The sequence below is a fragment of the Streptopelia decaocto genome, assembly GCF_964273445.1.
Source record: "Streptopelia decaocto genome assembly, chromosome: 2".
In the NCBI taxonomy this organism is placed as follows: domain Eukaryota; kingdom Metazoa; phylum Chordata; class Aves; order Columbiformes; family Columbidae; genus Streptopelia; species Streptopelia decaocto.
Window position 1 is genome coordinate 160,974,417 of NC_138655.1, and position 18,946 is coordinate 160,993,362.

Consider the following 18,946-nt stretch of genomic DNA (forward strand, 5'->3'; position numbering starts at 1 on the left):
CGTGTTGTAACTTTGTCTCCCAAGAGTGACAGCTGTCATTGGGGATCTCAGTTTTAGTAATTTATGCAGAGCCAGCTTTGGGGGCTGGGGAATTAACTTCAATAGGAAAAGACAAAGAAATATCCATTAGACCCTACGATCGAGTAGTTGTGGCTATTTTACAGTGCCTGAGGTCAAAAATCTATCCCTGCAGGTATTTGCATAATGAAGATTCACATCCAGCCTCTCATTCTTCTTGAACCCTTTAGAGAAGGCTCAAGCCCCATCAGGGTTATCCACTCCATGCTGCTACTGATGCTGTCAAGAGTCTAGGAATTACCTGATATGCTCTAATTACACATCTACTGACATGGTAAAGGTTTAATTTCATTTAATCTTGGCTGTCTGAAAGGTGTCTGGTTTAAGTCAGTCAATCAGACTCCGGCAAAATCCCATGGAGAACAGCATACTCAGTCAATTCATCTCATCTTAAAAAAAGGTGTGTGAGACAAGGGAAATGAATCACACACTCTAGATACTCAAATACTCATAACTGTAGAGAGAGCCTGTACAATGAGCCTAGACTAAAAACCAAACTCTGGGATGACTGATCCTCTCTCTGCTTCAGTTTACCCGTCTGTAAAATGGGCATAGTAGCAATGTAAGCTACTGAACAAATAATATATAAACATTGCTTGCCTAATAAATGCTATTAAAACAGCCACATCGATCTTGTCCAGCTAATTGAAAAAAAAATGAACATTGTACACAGGATTCTTCAAGCAGCTAATCAGATATGCATGGGGTGTAAAAATAGGAAATCTCAATGCGAATCACTTTTCCTTCCTTACATAAATAGACACATAAGCGTTTTGGGGTGCACAGTTACCAGCCTGACAGTTACTGCTGGATGCTGGTCAGAGCTGGATGCCAAAGGTCCCATTAGTGTAGCATTAAGCTGAACACTAAACCCTGGAATCAGATCTCTTGACCTTACCATCAGAAACCGTAATGTAATATTTTGCTCAGAGATACTTGTTTGTGGGAAGGCAGCTTCTTACCTTTTCTTGTTGCGTGAATCAACACTTGTTTCATAAGCAGAGTCCAAAATCAAACTGAACTTTGCTGTTCTCATTGAGTAGCTGCTTGGTTAAGAGTTAAAGATTTCCAGATACCTCTTAGAAACTGTCACAGTGTTAAGTGCAACATTTAGCTCATTTTTTCCTCATTTTAGCTCAATAGCACCAAAACGCCCTAACTAAATTAAGATAACATAGCAGTTATAAACCTTTATTTAAAAATTTATTTTTACTACTCAGTAATTGCAATTTGCAGGTGGTGGTGGGAGAAAAGTATTATTTTTCCCAAACAGTGGCTGGAGTTGGTGATTTGTTCACATGTAAAATGGAACTGCGGCAGAGCCAGAAACCACATGCAGTTCTCTGCTTTAAATGAAGCAGTTTTTGCCTAGGAAATCCAATGCTGTCAAAATATAGCTTCATAAAATTAGGCAACTTGATCAAAATTTCATTTCGGGTCTGATCTCAACTACACTGCACCTGCTGCTACTGCTCTGTCGACAAAAACCCTGACTTAGATCAGATGTACCGGCTCTAGGAATTCTCCAGCCTGCACATTGTATCAGTCTCCCCAAGAAAAACTAATCAAGATCAAGGTCCCCTCTTTCAACAGAGCCACCATCAAGTCACAGGGTCTTCCCAACTCTGTCATGTCAAAGAGAGGATGAGAGAGGACACGGCTTTGCTGGTCTCCAAAGAAGAAAAGAAATTACGTTGGCTGGAGGAAGCATTTTCCCTTTTTCTTTAAGGTGGGAGCTTTTATGTGTTTGTTTGTTTGGGGGTATTATTAGTATTATTATTAATATTATTATTATTATTATTGTTATTGTTATTATTGTTATCATTATTTTTATCATTATTAGCATTGTTTGACTTTAATGCAAACAGCTGAAGAAGCTAAAATCAAATGAAGATATTTCAAGCTTGGTGAATGCTTGACTGCCCCCGAAATTCTTCTTGCGCATGTGCGTAGATGTTCCTTCACAGATGTTTTTGCTTGCTAGAATGGAAATACTGACCCAAAAATGTTGAGGACACCTATCTACTTCCATAGCATAGCCAACACACGCTAACCCCATGTCTCTGTAGACTCCAGACCTAGGGACCAAATGCTTGCTGAATCTCTACTCCAAATCCTCAGTGAAGAGAGAGAGGGAGAGATAAGTGGCCCCTATTTGCTAGAAGTAGTATTATCCCCATAGTAATAATTTATAAATGTTCTTCAAAGAAACTAATTATTTTGGGAAATGGAGGTCAGCATGTAGGTGGAGAACCCACAACACTCTGTGTACAAAGAAGTTAACTGCAATGTATGCAATTTATACAGTGTTTTCTAAGCACCTCCTGATGGGTAGAACATGCACATCCCTTACCCCATATTACTCAGTTATTACATTTCCTCCAGCATAAAATGAGAATGGTACAGAGCAGACACATACTCGTGCCTTGATCTTTCCCCAGGACTCTTCTTCTCTCTCTGTTTTGGTCTCTATAACATTTCATTATGTTAATGTTCAGGCCGTTAGCCTTTTGTGGAAGACATCAACCTTTCTGCTGTCTTTGGACAACAAATTTATCCTGGCAGCACCTAAAACAACTGTGCTAACATGGGAACACCTGCTCATTAGGGAAAACCCAACACCGAATAAAAGTGAAGCTTACTGGTCACAGTGAACTGGGTAGAAGTCCTGCTTTCATCAGCCAGGAAGGCAACCTCACCAGCATCTTCCATCTTACACTCTCGGATGGTCATGGTGTGTTGCTTGCCAGAGCACGTGATGGAGATTCGTTCACTGGGTTTCACTTCTTCTTTATTTTTCAGCCATCGGATGTTCTGGCATTCGTTGTCCAGCTCCACACAGAAGATGGCTGTATCATTTATGAAGACCGCAGTCTTCCGTGGAAGTTTTTTAATTATGTTCCCTTTAAAAAACCAAAATCATGATCAGCAGACAGCACATATTAAAGTCTCTGGCAACAGCGGACCACACAGACAACAACAGGACCAGCCAACAGCTTTCACTACATCAAAACATTGCAGACACTATGCAGACTTCCCTAAATGAATTCCTAGGTTTTGAGTTATGCAGAACAGATAATCCCAAGGATTCATTTTGGCCTTCAAAGACAGAAAAGCAACCTTCTTTGACTACAGTCACTCATGTTTCTAGTCTAAAATGCAAAGTCTGCTTGTGGATAAATACAAGGTATGGGGGCTTGCCAAGAACAGATTTGACAGTGATATGGTTTTCCTTGCTTGCGTGTTCTAAGAATTCAAATTAAAACTTTGCTAAAGTAGGTCAGTCTTAAACCAGACAGGTCTCTCGTCTGCCTTTGGGATTTTGCCCACACCAAAGGTGCCAGTAAGTTACACAACCAAGACAGCAAGCACACCAGCCACCTGAATTAATAATAAATACACTGAAAACTTCAGATTTCTTCTTAGAGTCAACCCAGAAATTCACATGGAGTGAACTTCACTAATTTGTCTCCTTTCCAAGTGACTGTGATGACTGCAACTTATTAGAGTAACCTCAAAGCTACAAGATAAGACTATTCCCAGGAAATCTTGGACAAAGCATCAGGGAACCAGCCCATTGACACATGGCAACTGGTTGCAGCCCTGAAACAGCCCTTGTGAGGCAAAAGAGCCCTCACCCAGGCAAAGCACCTACAGATATTTAAAGAGAAGCAATTCTGAACTTACTCATGAAGCAAATGTTCCTCAGGCACATGGTTTAGTGCCAGTGTTAGGATAATGGTTGGACTCAATGATCTTGAGGGTCTCTTCCAACCAAAAGGATTCTGTGATTCTGTGGTTCATTAGTAGGATTCAAGACCCTGATTCTCTGCTCATCATCTCTGAAGCTTGACCACATGTCTGCTCCTTGCTGCCCTCATCAGTGACTCCGTCCCTGCAGGTCTTTGCATCCCGCCAAGCTCTTGCATTCGCCCAACCTCACCCTGCCCTCTCTCCTGTCTTCTCCCCCAGGAACAGGTACAAGGCTCCTCCAAGAAGGCTCTGCCTCCTTTCCCTCCTGAGAGCTCCACCTGGCTCAGTCGTTCTCTTTTTTAATGGAACATGCTGTAGTACCAAAGCACGAACAAGCAAAACAAATACCAGCTGTCCTACTAGGGCCAAATGCACTTAACAGTGTTTGGCTGGTCTACACCTACAGAAGGTGTAATAAATATTGTCTATATCTGAACTCTCACTTGTCTCCGGACAAAATTTCCCCTTCTGCTTCCACTGATGTGGAATCTCGTCTCTTTGCTGAAGATACAAAAAGGGATTTGCACAAGGATGCACGGCACCCAGCTGTCTTTCACCAAGCTGTGTAGTGGAGAACTTCTGGTTTCACTGGGTGCAAAGTCAGGTTTCAAATGAGACACGACAACTGCAAACCTGCTACTATTACAGGTCTTCACACTACAGGAGATGTCAATGATACCAGCATAAGCGCCAGCAAAATAAAAACTACAGGTCCTGGAGTTGCGTAGGCAGGTTTTTATTCATACAGAAAGCGGTTGAGTTTAGAACCGATGGCCCCTTCAGCAGGCAGGCCTGTGTCTCTGATGTGTCTGTCTACTGGCTGTGAGACATCTACACTACATGAGGTTCTACACCTACTTGCACTTCAGTCCTAAGCCACCAGACTCAGGGGACTTGGATATGGGTCTATATCCACATTTTGTCCCTTTCTCATCAGCTTTGCAGACCCCAGAGAACAGCTCTAGATGTCAGAGGTCTCCAGCGGGGATCTGATTTCCAATCTGAAACCCTACTGGTGCTGACTACAACCTGCACCACACATCAGACCATAAACCATCGTTGCTACACCAGCTTTCTAGTGTGGTCAGCACCATACTCAGACAAGATTCACCATTACAGTTGCTGGACACCAGACCAGACCTTTGTGAGGCAGTGCTAGGGGACACATCCATTGCTTGGGATCAGGTTAAGGAAATCCTACAAAGCCAGGCTGCAGGTCAAGGATTTTGCCTTCTAGGAAGCCCCTTTAAGCATAAGGCCCCACCAGGTGTCATATTTTAATTGAATCATTTTGTTTGGATGCTCATGGAGTTCAACCATTCCCCCACTCCTGGCACTGCCCCATGTCCCTGAGAACCTCATCTCTGCATCTGTTCAACCTCTCCAGGGATGGTGACTCCACCACTGCTCTGGGCAGCCTGTTCCAATGCCCAATAACCATGAAGAATTTTTTCCTAATATCCAATTTAAACATCCCTTGACACAACTTGAGGCCATTTATTCTCATCCCGTCATTTGTTACTTGGGAGAAGAGACCAACACCTTCCATGCTACAACCTCCTTTCAGGTAGTTGCAGAGAACGAGACAATCTGGCCCCACTCTGTGACCCTGTGTCCCAGATATGCCCTGGCAGGAGACCCAGAGACCCATTGACCCACCACATGTGGCTCTTCTCTCACACCATGTAGGAGTCTGCTGTTCTTCATTGCACACATCCATGGGATAAATGACATTCACGAGGTTGAGTCTGGAGTCTCATGCATGAATCCCACACTCAGTAGGCAAGACTTGGACAATCTGAAAGAGCAAGACCCTTTCTTACCTTGGACAGACAACTCTGCGATGGTCCTGCTTCCTTCTTTCATCTCGCAGATATAGACAGCATCATCATCTGTGGTGACGTTCTGGACAGTGAGCCGGCGATACGTGCCCTCTTCTTCAATGTTGTATTTCTTGCTCTGCCGAAGTTTGGTTTCTTCCTTGAACCAAGCTGTCTCTGTGCTAGGAACAGGTACTTCACATTGGAAGGTGGCAGATTCCTTCTCCCTCACTTCAAGATCCTGCAGTTTTTTCTTGAAGGGTATTGAAGGTTCTTAAGAGGATAAAAACAGAAAGGAGAAACAGGAGTTTGTCATGGTCTGGGTAAGATGTGTGCAAATAAATTAGTCAGTAGAAAAAACGTAAGCATTAACACTCCTTATTAATGATTATTAATTTGTCCTGAGTTGCCATCCAAATCCATAACCAAACTTTACTACTGTAGGTATTCTACTCTTATGTAAAAAAAGCTCAGATCCCAGCAGAAGTATTTTTCAGGACTTGGAATCATCTAGAATCACAGAATCATTTGAGTTGGAAAAGACCTTTAAAAACATCGAGTCCAACCATGGACTTAGTTTGTTTCCAGACTTATCTAAAAATGAAGCAGCATCAGTTTGAACTGCAGTACCTGCCCCACAACACCCCACAGAGGAGTTTGCTCTAATCCGAAGCAATGTGAACAAGTTGGTGAAGCATCACGTTAATACATTCTGCTCTTGTGGTCTACTTGTCCTTTCGTGTGAACATCTCTGCATTGCACCCTGACACTTAGTGATGCCAAGAAGATGACGGGCAGGGACCAGCCAGCCCGACTCTCTACATGGCAGCAACCACTTCACATCAAAACCTTTAAAAGTAAAGGTGCTAGGAGGGTAAAGAGGAAACAAGGAGATGGTGCAAGGAAGCAATTCTGTATGACTATGAGCAGTTAAGATGGTCAATTAGTGCAAGAACCAATGTTTTAGGGATCTTTCAGCAGAAGTGAGCTCAGTGGAGGGACCTGAAAGGGTCCCTGAAAGCTGAGAGGTGTCTGTGCACTCAAGGACAGGTGTGGAGGATAAACATAGAAGTAACTCATAGAATCATAGAATGTTTTGGGCTCAAAGGGACCTTAAAGATCATCTAGGCCCAACCCCCTGCCATGGACAGGGACACCTTCCACTAGACCAGGTTGCTCAAAGCTCCATCCAACCTGGCCTTGAACACTTCCAGGGACAGGGCATCCAGTTTCTCTGGGCAGCCTGTTCCACTGCCTCACCACTGTCACAATAAATAATTTCCTCCTTATAACTAATCTATACTTACTCTCTTTCAGTTTTAAGCCATTACACCTTGTCCTATCACTACACGCCCTTGTAAAAAGTCCCTCTCCAGCTTTCTTGCAGGTCCCCTTTTGCGTACTGAAAGGAGTACTGATGAAGGAGTTTTCTGTTCTCTCCACAAGCACTAAAGCCTCTGTATCAGCTTTTGTCAATGACAATAAAAGAACTAGAGAAAGGGTCCAGGTCTCCCAGCTCTTTTCAACCAGCAACAGGGCTACAGTGCTCCAGCTTAGGGAGAAACCAGGGTGTGGATCAAACATGAAAAACAGCTGCACAGCAGTGAGCAGAGACAATTTATGAGCAGAAAAATGTTTAATTCCAGTGACAGCTGTGCTGTGAAATCATCCTGATATCCCTGCATTAAACTGGATGAAGGGGAGTTGGACTGAAGAGGACAACTGGTGGCCACAGCCATAGGACTGGAGCCACAGTTGTGTCACAGAGTTGGATTAGCCCCATGCATCACCACTCATGCTTCATGAGACATCACATCCTGATCACGTACCTTCATCTTCTAATAACTACTGCACCAGCTCCCAGGCTTCTTTTGTTTCTCCATCCTCCCTCTCCCAGACCACACACACATTCCCAGGCTGGTGATTGCATGTGGTCACCAGCAGTCAGTAATGACAAATGTTAGTCTAAGAGTCAAAAGGGAGTAGACTTGTCTTAGATTTATAATCCCATACCCATGACGGCACATCCCACTCAGAATCATGAAGTTCTAGAGGCTGGAGAAACACAAATCAAGGTCCTCAAACATCCCCGATCCAAGCTTTGGTCTCCAGAAGCTTCCATTTTGTAAAATTCACAGCTAGTAGCTCAGCATCTAACTGAGTCCATTAGCTGCCCCCTCCTGCCCCACCATTAGGACAGGAGCTGCTATGGGGCCAGTGCTGTATTCAGTTCAGTTTGCTCTTTTCTGAACTCAAGCCCTGGAAACTCAGGCGTTCAGTTTTGCAGGTCTTTCCTTCCACCCCTAGCACAGCCGTGGTTGCAGCTGCAACATAAACATCTCCCATCACTTCTGGCTGAGCAGAACCTGGATAGAGATTCCAGACCCCAAGGGCTAGATAGGACACCTGGAGCAAATACCAACTACCTTGGTTGTCGTCCTGAGATTAAAACCCAACTGGGAACCCACACAACACCTTGAGGAACAGGAAGGTGACTCTAGCTCACCATGTCCACTTGACTATTTTCTTACAAAAAATGTTTTGCCTTAAAGCACCTCAGTTCAAGACAAATCAAATTCTTGCCTTGAAAAGCCTTCAGCCACAGTTACACAGACCTACTCTGCCCACACGCCACATGTTAATTAACCTTTTTTCTTTAACCAACTCAGACTCCTGCCCTACAATCCCATATATAACCTCTGGAAAGCACCCCATGCAGTCAGGGGGAACACAGCAAGTTGTAATTCTCATGCCATGGGAACAAACAAGAAGATGAGATCAAGAAAGCATTAATCAGAAGGATGCCGGTCTCCGGCATTGCTGTGTGAGGTGGGAGGGAGCCTGGATCTGACACTGAGGACACATGGACATGTCCAAGAGCCAGAGAGAAACACGAGATGCACCTGAGAAGCACACAAGTGTATTCCCATACTTGGAGCAACCAGCCTTATCATTAACCCCTCTCCCTTTACAGTCACTAAGCAGTATCTCAGGTTAAAATATATTATATATATATATATATATATATTTTAAATACACAAATGCAAGAAGAGTTGGTTGATTGCTTTGTTTGTGTTGCAGTAACAGCGCTGCTTTTCCAGCCAGGGAAAGTAGGTGCAGGGTTGTCTTTGGGAGCTTGGGGTCACAGATATCCTCTGAAAACAACTTTGCTTTCATCCAACTGACATGTGCACACAAGTCTAATCTCATTCTGAAGAGGGCTTCAGAGAGACTGCAGCTGCTAAACTGAATTGAAGCCGGGGATTCACCCAGCCCACCACTTTTTCTGCTTTGGAGACATGAGAGAGGCTTCAAAACCCACCAACATTCTCCTGAATGCATCTTCATGGTCTATCATGTACCTGGTCAGACAGAGGGGTTAATTTTGGCCAGGGGACTGTGGAAGGACCACAGGCCTCTTCAGAATAGGTGTCCCAAACAATTCATCTGGCCCATGACCAGCCCTCTTCCCATGTCAGAGAGATGCTCAGAGAGCTGGCCAGGAGGAGACAGCATCTCCAGCTGAACAACAGGCAACCCAGACCCCAAGGAAAGTTCTGTGGAAGGCAAGTGGCTCATTTTCCTTGTTAATAAACTAATCAACACAGTCTGAGTATACAACCATACTTACGTGAAGAAAACTTATTCTGAGGAAGGAAGCACTAAACTTTACACCAGCATTTAACTTTCAGTGTAGTAACTTAACTAGTTAAATCTGAAAACAAATAAATACACTTATGGTCCCACTGGCCAGCATAGTGGGTTAAGCAGACACCTCTGTTATTCTCTTTCACCCCACACTGACTTGCAGACTGCCAGATTTCGACATTTACATTGCAAATTCTCTAACATAGGCATCCCCTCTTGTTTGTACAGCAGGCAGCACAATTAAGAAATATTCTGTGTCACAACTACTATGGGCACATCAATAAGAGCTGTTGCAGATAATTGTATTACATTTGAACTGACAGACTCCATAAATATTGACTGTTCATTTCTAAGTGCCTGTTTGTCATTTATTACCCTTTCACATGGTTATTTTCAATATAAGCCTGTGTCAAGTATGACTAATACAGAAGATAAAGCCATTTAGCTATCAACCATTTTCCTTATTATCCAAAATGTTCATAATATCTGAAAATGTTATTGTAAGATAAGTTAAAAGAGTGTTCTGCTGAGGTTACATGTGATATAATTCTCACAAGGACTCTCTGTTTCAGATAAGAAGTACCACCAAACGCCATCTCCAGGTCCTATAAATATCAGAGCTGGTTAGAAATTATTTTAGTAAGAAAGGTGATTTCTGACCTCTCAGTTCCACAGCAATATGCTGATTTTGCTCAAAAGAATTATTCAAATGTCCCCTGGAAAAATCTTGGTGGTTTGTGTTAGAATGACGTGGTTTGCTCTGGTGCTTTTTGGAAGCCGTGTTTTTATGGTTTCTGGACCATATCCTTTCCTGGGGATGTTCTCCCAGCTGGGCTGTGTCTCCCACAATATAAAACAAATTAATCTCTAGTATCAATATGATATTATTATTATTATTGACTGCATTTTTTTTTCTACTAGTCTGTTTTTAGCCAAAGCAGAAATACCCATTAAAGGAATATAATGAAGGCAGCAACATTTCTAAAGAGATAAAATAAAAGATCTACCAAAACCTGCCTATTGGGAAAAACATGAGATAGAAACAGCAAAGCAAAATACCACAGAGCACTGAGCAAGAGCAACTCATGGAGTTAGCAGGAAACTGCAAGAGCTTAGATCAGATATGAATTTGGCTGCTTGTCTGGAGAACATATTTCTCCAGAGTGTCATAGGATTTTTGTTTGATCCATACCAACCAAACTAGCAATGAGATGATGTTATTTTTTAAAAGTAGGTCCTGCTAACACATATTTTGCTAAGAATAGGTGCAGCCTGCAAACAAGCCAATGTTTCCTTAACCTTCTCAAGACATATCTGCCTGCTTGACCTGGTCTTCTCTTTTGCCAACATTTCCTCTTGCCTGTTCCTGGCCTTCTCATGAGCTCTACATTTATTATTCCAGAGGCAAGTTGTCCCTCTGACTAAGAAAAATGATCCAGTGAAAGTAAGAATACAAAGAATCTTTCCAAAGGGAGATATCTAAAGATCCGTGTACAAGCTTCCACCATCTCATGCCTTTGGTCTTCTTCCTAGTTATTGTGCTTTCCAAGTTTCCTTTATACCTCCACATTGCTCAAGTTCTCTTTCAGATCTCAAATGTGACTACCATGGTCATCCAAAAAATCACTTCAGGTCAGAGAGGAATACAGTGGCCTCAGCACCAACCTGTTTTTCTAGTCTCTCTCCTGTTTGGCTTGCAACCTTTACCCTTTTCATACAGTATCTGGTTACTGTATTGAGGGACTTGGATGAGTGTTGCTTGGCCCAGGGTCAAGGCTGGGGACCTGCATGCTGTTCTCTCTGGGTTCACACATGGCCTCAGGACACCTCCAAAGCCTTCAGGAAATTCAAGTCAGTTATTTGTGTTCCTCCCATCCTCTCCGCTCTTTGGTTTACCAAAAATCGTAAAATCTTTCAGGTTAGAAAACACCTTTAAGATCATCCAGTCCAACTGCTAACCCAACACTGACATGTCAACCACTAACCATGTCCCTGAGAACCTCATCTCTTATCCCTGCTCTAGACATTAGAATCCAGCACATTTCTGAATCAGAGTAATCAACTCTTGGTTTTCCTTAATTTTGAGAGTGACATTCTGCTCTGTAGCCTCTCCTTTGAGATTTACCTCTGATTCACTATGTCTCATTTAGAAACAGCTCAAAATCTCTTTTTTTTTCAGCTCAATGATCTTGAAGGCCTGGGTTCAGCAAATGCTTACAAATGTGTTGAGTCTCTAGGTCTAGGATCTAGTTCGACAGAATATAAGAGGCAAGCTAGAGGAGAGGTTTGACCTGTACCTCATCCTATACCCTGAGTCTGTTAAGAGCCACCATACAGACAGTTTGCTGGGATAGGTAGTCTTTTGTTTTTATTATTATCCTTAAAAGCCCCATAAATATTCTCACTCAGATTCTTGTGTTGAAATTCTGTGAAGCAAAATGCCAGAGTGTATTTACAACCCATAAAGCTCGTCTTTCCTATAGACACACACTGTGGATGCAGCATCACAGGCTCTATAAAAGATGCTGTTACCTGCAGAAAGACCAACTCAGCACCATGGTGCTTACCAAAGGTGGCTACCTGGAGAATTTATCTTCTTAAACATGACTGTGGAAAGAGAAGGTTGTGTGTTGAGATGACCTACCCCCCTAAACATGATGGCAAATGAGCTAATGGCATCACCAATGGCATAAACAGCAGAATTAAAAACTCCCGTCATTACTACATCATTCTGAGCTATCTATGGAGGGCTGAGAAGGACTTCTGGTGACACAAAGGAGAGTCATTATTCAGAGCCTAATTATAACCAACAGACGTAGATTTTCCATGGCAGCCTCGGCCTGGTCAGAAAGCCCAACCTGGTCCAGTACAACAAAGAAACAAACAATAAACATTTCCACTTCAGCTCTCCGACTCACAGGCGTCTCTTGACGATGGACATCAATCAATGACTTTTTCCCATGGTGCTTCCTCACAGACCCGATGCTTCGCATGCTTTTCCTGTCTCCTTTGGAACAGGTTGCGTCCATTGGGAATAATCAAACAAGCACGAGCAGAGAGGAGGGTGTTTGTCTTCGCAAGACAGGTGTTGGGCAAGTAACGGAGCCTGAGCTGTTCTCAAAGTCAACACGCACCCAAGAGCCAGGCTCCATCTTCGGCTCCGAGTTCTGACTCATGAGATAATCACAGCTTTATGGAAGAGGACAAATGCCCTTCCCAACACCACTCAGCACCTCCAAGGGACGGCAACGAGTGGGACAAGTGCCAGCGAGTTCCGCGGATCGGGTGTCACTGATGGACATGGGGACTGAGTCACTGACGGGAAAGATGGGGAGGGTGAAAGGAAAAGGCTGGAAAACCAAAACCAGATAACTAAATAAATGCTGAGAGTGGGTGTGAAAGGTGTGTGTGAAAATCACCATTCCTCCTTATTTGGATTTCAAATTCATTTTGCTGCCAGTCAAAAGCATCCACTTTGCCACTCAGGTGGCAAAGCCTTTTACATCTGAGAGTTAATTTACAGGTGCTGCCTGCATTGCAAACTGGCTCCTGTAACATCACCAGATGGGAGAACAGCTTGAAAATTTAGAGCTTCCTTCGCGAAAATATGTGTGTCACAGTTTTGTCAACATTCTGAAGAACTTGACCTGACCTCCACCAGTGATGAGGGACCCTCTGAAGGTAAGATCGTCACTACTGACCACAGCAAACAGAGGCATCTTGGACCTACTAACGTTCTGGGAGCATACGAGGACTACAGGCTATCCAGCAACACAAGCTGGGAAAAGGCTGAAGAGGCCTGGCAAAAACAAGGCTGCCAATGGGTCACTCTGTACAGGAAAACTGAGATGGACTGTAATTAGAGTTGGAGTAGGTCCCCCAAGAGATCCAAGGCAGCCTGACACAGGTTGCAGGGAGGAGTTTCCTCCACTTCCACTTAAATGGCCTGTGTATCTTGGTCGTAGTAAACCCTGAGGTAAATATAAAGGAGGGTGAGATGGGGCTTTAGCAGTCCCTGTTCCAGGGGATGGCAACAGGTCTCTCAGATTACTATAAAACCAAGATAGATGGAATCTTTAGAGATCTGATATGTCTCGGCCACCCCACAACCAACCAGTTCTGTATCATCCATCCCTGACTGATCCCTTCCTAAAACCCTGCAGTGTTTACACTCTCCCCAGGTCATCTATTCCAGTGCTTCACCCCGTTTGCAGCTGCAGGGCTTGTATTCATAGAGTCACAGAATAGTTTGGGTTGGAAGGGACCTTCAAAGTTCATCCAGTGCCACCCCTGCCATGAGCAGGGACATCTTCACCAGCTCAGGTTGCTCAGAGCCCCGTCCAGCCTGGCCTGGGATGTCTCCAGGGATGGGGCATCCACCACCTCTCTGGCCAACCTGGGCCAGTATTTTACCCACCTCATTGTCTCCTCACAGGCATGCCCACCCTGGTGAGAAATACAAACACCCACCTTTGACGGTGACGAGCACGGAGCTGTAGGTCTGGCCTGCCAGGTTGGAGGCCGTGCACGTGTACAGCCCGTTGTCTATCTGCTTGCAGAAGAGGATCTTCAGCACAAAGTTCTCCTGGTCATCCTCATAGATAACATGCCGCCGCCCTTCCAAAATGACCTCATTGTCCTTCTTCCACACGATCTCTGGCTTGGGCTCACCCGTCACGTAGCAGCTCAGCTTGGCGTGCTTCCCCTCTGTCACGCTGCACGTGCGTGTCAACGTCCCAAAAGTCGCGTTGCGGGCACCTTTGGTGGTAAATCCAGCTGCCCTCTCATAATCCCTGGAGAAGCCGTAGCCAAAGCTGGACAACCCTTCTGAGTAAGAGTGGGCAGATGTTGAATCAAGACCTCCATGGGAGATGTCCATCTTCCTGATCTCCTCCCGCCTCTTTTGCAAGTGAGACAACAAGGATGCCGTCTTGCCGCAGCTGGTATCGAAGTGGCTGCTGCTGCCCGGGTTGGAAGAGCCCTGTGTTTCCACCACCAGCGCGGCCGAAGCGCTGGCGGAGCCGATGGGGTTCTCTGCTCGGCAGGTGTAGGTGCCACTGTCCCCCAGCCGGGCACACTGGATGGTGAGAGCGTTTGACTCCCCAGCAGACTCGATCTGGAAGCGACCAGCATCAGCCCGGTTCCTCAGGTGTCTCCCGTCCTTCTCCCAGTTGACCGAGAGGGGAGGGCTGCCCTGGACTTTGCATTTGAACATGGCATCTTCTCCCAGCGTTACTTTGATGGAGGAGGGTTTCTGGATGAAGTAGGGGGCTGACTCTGTTACTGTGGTCTCCTCTCCAACTTTGATGCTGACAGCTGCAAAAGCTTCCCCGATGGTGTTCTTGGCCCGGCAGATGTATTGTCCGCTGTCCTCCAGGCTCAGGTCGTAGATTGTTAGCCTATAGAGATCCCCATCTTCTGTGGTTTTAAACCTCCCTCCAGACTGGACTGGGAGTTTATCCTTTTCCCAGCTCACAACTGGGATGGGGTTTCCAATGATCTGGCAGCTCAGGGTGGCATCTTTCCCCACAGACACCATAAACGCCTTAGGCCGGGTCAAGAACCTGGGGACTCCACTGAACGAGCTGTAATCCATCTTGGTTTCCTAAAGGGTGAGAAAAAAAAATGTCAATAATGAGCAAATTAAATGGTGCAGGCAAAGAATTGCTGTACTTCTATGGTATCAGGATGTTTGTCATCTAGAACAAGTTGGGGCACATTTTCATTGTCCTTCTCATTAGGAGTGAGAAGGCCTTGGAATATTTTAAGTCTTGCACATTTCTTGAATTTGAGCTCAATAAAATGTGGATGGAGAAGGTAACTCACTTTCCACAGGAGTGCCTGGGTCAAATACATGTCTTTGGGCAGTTCATACAGAAAGAACATGATGGTCCCTCTCAGCTTTGGCACCAGGAAAGTGACTTGCACTAATGCTATATAACATATGGGCTGGTTCTGTAGCCATAGTGAAACAAATGGACATTTTAATTCTGAGAGATGTGTCTACCTATCAAGGTATCTCCTCCATCATGCTCATGTCCTCTTCCTCTCTCTTTTTCTCTCTCGTTGCTGTTGCTCTTTTCAGATTTTCTGCCACATTGCCTTTTTTTTTCTGCCTTTTTTTTTTAATTCTGCCTCTTCAATATGTTCCATCTCTTCCTCTTGCCCTCTCTGATTATTCTGTGTTCACACAGGCCTTATGGTAAACCCCTCTCCTGCAGGGACCAACCTTTAGGAGAACACACAGATATGCCTGTCATATTATTGATTATATTTCTCTTTATTCCCGGTTTCTCTTCAACACAACCACTGAGATACAGATACTTTGAGGGCAATGGTAGACAGTAAGTATCTACATCTTATTTACAGCTTCATCCAGATGTTGTAGGGCCAGACACAGCTGCAATGGGGATCGGTTTGGGGTACAACTATAGTTTGGTGCACACACACCACGTACACAGGACCACAAAGCCACATGAAGGAACCACCACAGGGAATTCACGCATCAATCCAGATGGTGCCAAGCTTCTCCAAAAAAGCCCCATGTGGCTTAGGGCTTACAGGGAAAATGTCTTACCGTACGTTTATTGCCAGTTGCTCTCTGGGAGAGCTGCACACCAGCCTGCAGCTGTTTGGTGACATGGACTAGCAAGGGGACAAGGCTCAGGCACTGTTGAAACTAAACCTCGTGGCAATTCTGGTGCCTTTGTGTCCCGAGAAAATCAAAACCAGTCAGAGGCACTAATCTTTATGGCCATGATCACTCATACACACAGCCCACCCATCCCTGTGCAGCTGGAGAGCAACGCAGAGGATACAACCATCGTCAGAGTCCCCCCGAAATCCATGTAACACACAAACTATTCTTAATTCTTCACTGCTCCTTACATGGACTCCTGGGTGTCCTTTCCCTTCTGCTAGATCTAATCCTCCGGGAAGCCCTTTTCCGTGAATTGGCTAGCATTTACTTTGATAAGTATAGAACAGCAAAAAGCCTGGTCTTGACCCCATTAACACCAGTAACCGCGCACCAGCTGACTCTCCCTGGGACCAGGATTAGACCTGCTGATAATGCTCTGTAAGGAAAGAAGCGTCCCAGCTCTCTGGAACTCCTACAAGAAGATTTGAGTGCGCCATTTCTCTCCAAGCTACTATAGACCTTATTGCGGCCTTTCCGTACTTAAAATGAGCTGATAAGAAAGATGAGACAGACTTTTTCACAAGGCCTGTTGCGATAGGACAAGGGGTGATGGTTTTAAATTAAAGGAGGGGAGATTCAGGCTGGACATGAGGAAGAAATTGTTGTCCCTGAGGGTGGTGAGAGTCTGTCCCAGGTTGGCCAGAGAGGTGGTGGATGAACCATCCCTGGAGACATCCCAGGCCAGGCTGGACGGGGCTCTGAGCAACCTGAGCTGGTGAAGATGTCCCTGCTCATGGCAGGGGGGGCACTGGATGAGCTTTGAAGGTCCATTCCAACCCAAACAACCTCTGTTCAGGAGGACCGTGATGCTGCTCTCATATCTCTGCTTTTTCACGTTAAAAATACCACGAAAAAACAAAATGATCAGGGTGCTCTGTGTTGTAAGTAACTCGTAAAGGAAATAATAACCAGTAACCACAACAGAAATATCCTTCTTAATCCTACAGCAGTTTGGCTTCCTCACCAGCCACAAACCCACTCCCTCTCACACTCAATGGCAGATGCTCACACAATCTCCCCCCACCTCCAGTAGAAATCACTAGGAGCTGGCCAAAAACCTGCTTTCATTTCTTGAGTCATCATTTTAATAGATGTTTTAATATTCTCTTCCATCCTCCTCCAGCTCCTGTTGCAGTGCATTAACATTAAGGTGCAAATCACTGATGGCACCAGGGAGTGGGGGTTGGATTGACCTGCTGCGTGACCTTGGGAAATCACATATTTTCCCTGCCTCTTGTCTCCTCTCCCGTTTCTTCTTCATATCAACACAGGGATGGTCTCGCAAATAGTTATATGCACAGTGTATATATGGCAGTGTACTTGCTGGGGTATGTGGCAAATCATGCATGAAAATTAATAACACATTGCAATTTTTCTTTCCATTTACACTTCTGGGAATTGAAAGACACGAATTGACATAAAACTAAATACTGGGAAAGTGGTGGCACAAAAATACTAAATGGTATTTGTTATAATCATTATTATTATTGAAGATGGTACAGCTGAGATAACCTTCAGGCTTCATTTGGGCCACAGAACTAAGGCAAAACCAAACATAGTCTTCTTTTTGTATTTAACAGGAAAAATAGACTATGTCCTGTCCTCTATCTCCTTTCCAAAGAATATATGAAACTCTTAAGAAGCAGTGAAAGATTTTTCCCTTTAGACAAAATTGATCCTTTCTAAACTAATTCAGTTTCGGTTATTTTTGTTTCCTGGTGTCAACCAAATTTCATCATTGCAAAAAAAAATCCTTAGAAATTAAATAACATTTTTACAAAGCTTAAATCTGGGAAAAAAAAAAAAAAAAAAAGAAAAGAAAAAAAAGGGGAAAAATCATTCTTAGTAAACACTGAGAGTGCAAGGATTGATTGACTTGCAATCATTAGTGCTGAGACCAACTGTCTTTCTGTAGAGTGGTCACCCTCAAAACTAGTTGCGGTGAATATACAGAACTGTTTTTCTCTTGGTCTCAAGCTGGTCTAGAAATCTGTGAACTAGTTTGCACTTTAGTCTCTCTTACCACCTTCATCCCTTGTCCTCACTCGAGCTTTAAAATCCATTTTCCATAAACACTTGCAAAGCTGCATGAATGCTTAGAAGAAGCAGACAGGAGCCTTGGGCTTGAGCCAAAGTACATTGAAGTCAGTGGAAATTTCCACTGAAGTCAATTCATTGACAATGAGTCTTTTGCTAATTTAGGAAGGACCATTTCAATGTTCAGAGGGGGATGCTGGGATTCAAGTTCATCTCTGGAGAATCCAGCAGTAACATTCATTATGTTAACTAAAAATTAACAATCAAAACACAGGCTCAGAGCCCTTGTCCTAATCTTTCCCAGTCTTTAACTTGAAGGCAACACAGTGTCATCAAAGCACTGGGATCCATCTCCAGAAGATACTGCCATGTCTCATCCTTCCTAGATCCTTAGTTGTTTCCGACAGGTGTGTTACTGAATCATTTCCAGCTTCAAATCCATAGCATCAAAAAGAGCAGAAAATAAACTTGCTTCACTTCTCCTTGAGGTGAGATCTACATAACATGGAGAAGAGTCTGGAGCGCATAGATGGCTACAGACACAAGAGGTGTCTCCTTGGTTGCTGGACAGTGACCCTTCAGCAAACGGTGGCTTCCCTCAAACCTCATGTTTGCTGTTTTCACAGAATCATGGAGTAGTTTGGGTTGGAAGGGTCTTTCAAAGCTCACCAGTGCCACCCCTGCCATGAGCAGGGACATCTGCACCAGCTCAGGTTGCTCAGAGCCCCGTCCAGCCTGGCCTGGGATGTCTCCAGGGATGGTTCATCCACCACCTCTCTGCCCAACCTGGGCCAGGCTCTCACCATCCTCAGTGTCAAAAATTCTTCCTCATGTCCAGCCTGAACCTCCCTCTTTTAGTTTAAAACCATCACCCCTTGTCCTATCACAATAGGCCCTGCTAAAAAGTCTG

The 18,946-nt window shown here is 44.4% G+C and overlaps 1 protein-coding gene across 30 annotated transcripts in view; it reads right to left on the minus strand.

Moving 5' to 3' along the window:
- OBSCN (obscurin, cytoskeletal calmodulin and titin-interacting RhoGEF) overlaps positions 1 to 18,946 on the minus strand; it is a 199,761-nt gene that overhangs the window by 174,985 nt on the left and 5,830 nt on the right. For 29 of the 30 annotated variants that reach the window (XR_014183387.1, XM_082046088.1, XM_082046067.1 and 26 more), the window contains exons 2-4: positions 13,770 to 14,904; positions 5,655 to 5,924; positions 2,721 to 2,981 (exon numbers count right to left, since the gene is read on the minus strand). Coding sequence is in view for 29 of the 30 variants with exons in the window: in XM_082046088.1 (XP_081902214.1) it covers positions 2,721 to 2,981; positions 5,655 to 5,924; positions 13,770 to 14,895 (1,657 nt within the window). In the remaining variant the exon portion in view is untranslated. Of the gene's footprint in view, positions 1 to 2,720; positions 2,982 to 5,654; positions 5,925 to 13,769; positions 14,905 to 15,306; positions 15,504 to 18,946 lie in introns of those variants that run through there. The other variant, XM_082046078.1, reaches the window with a different exon arrangement.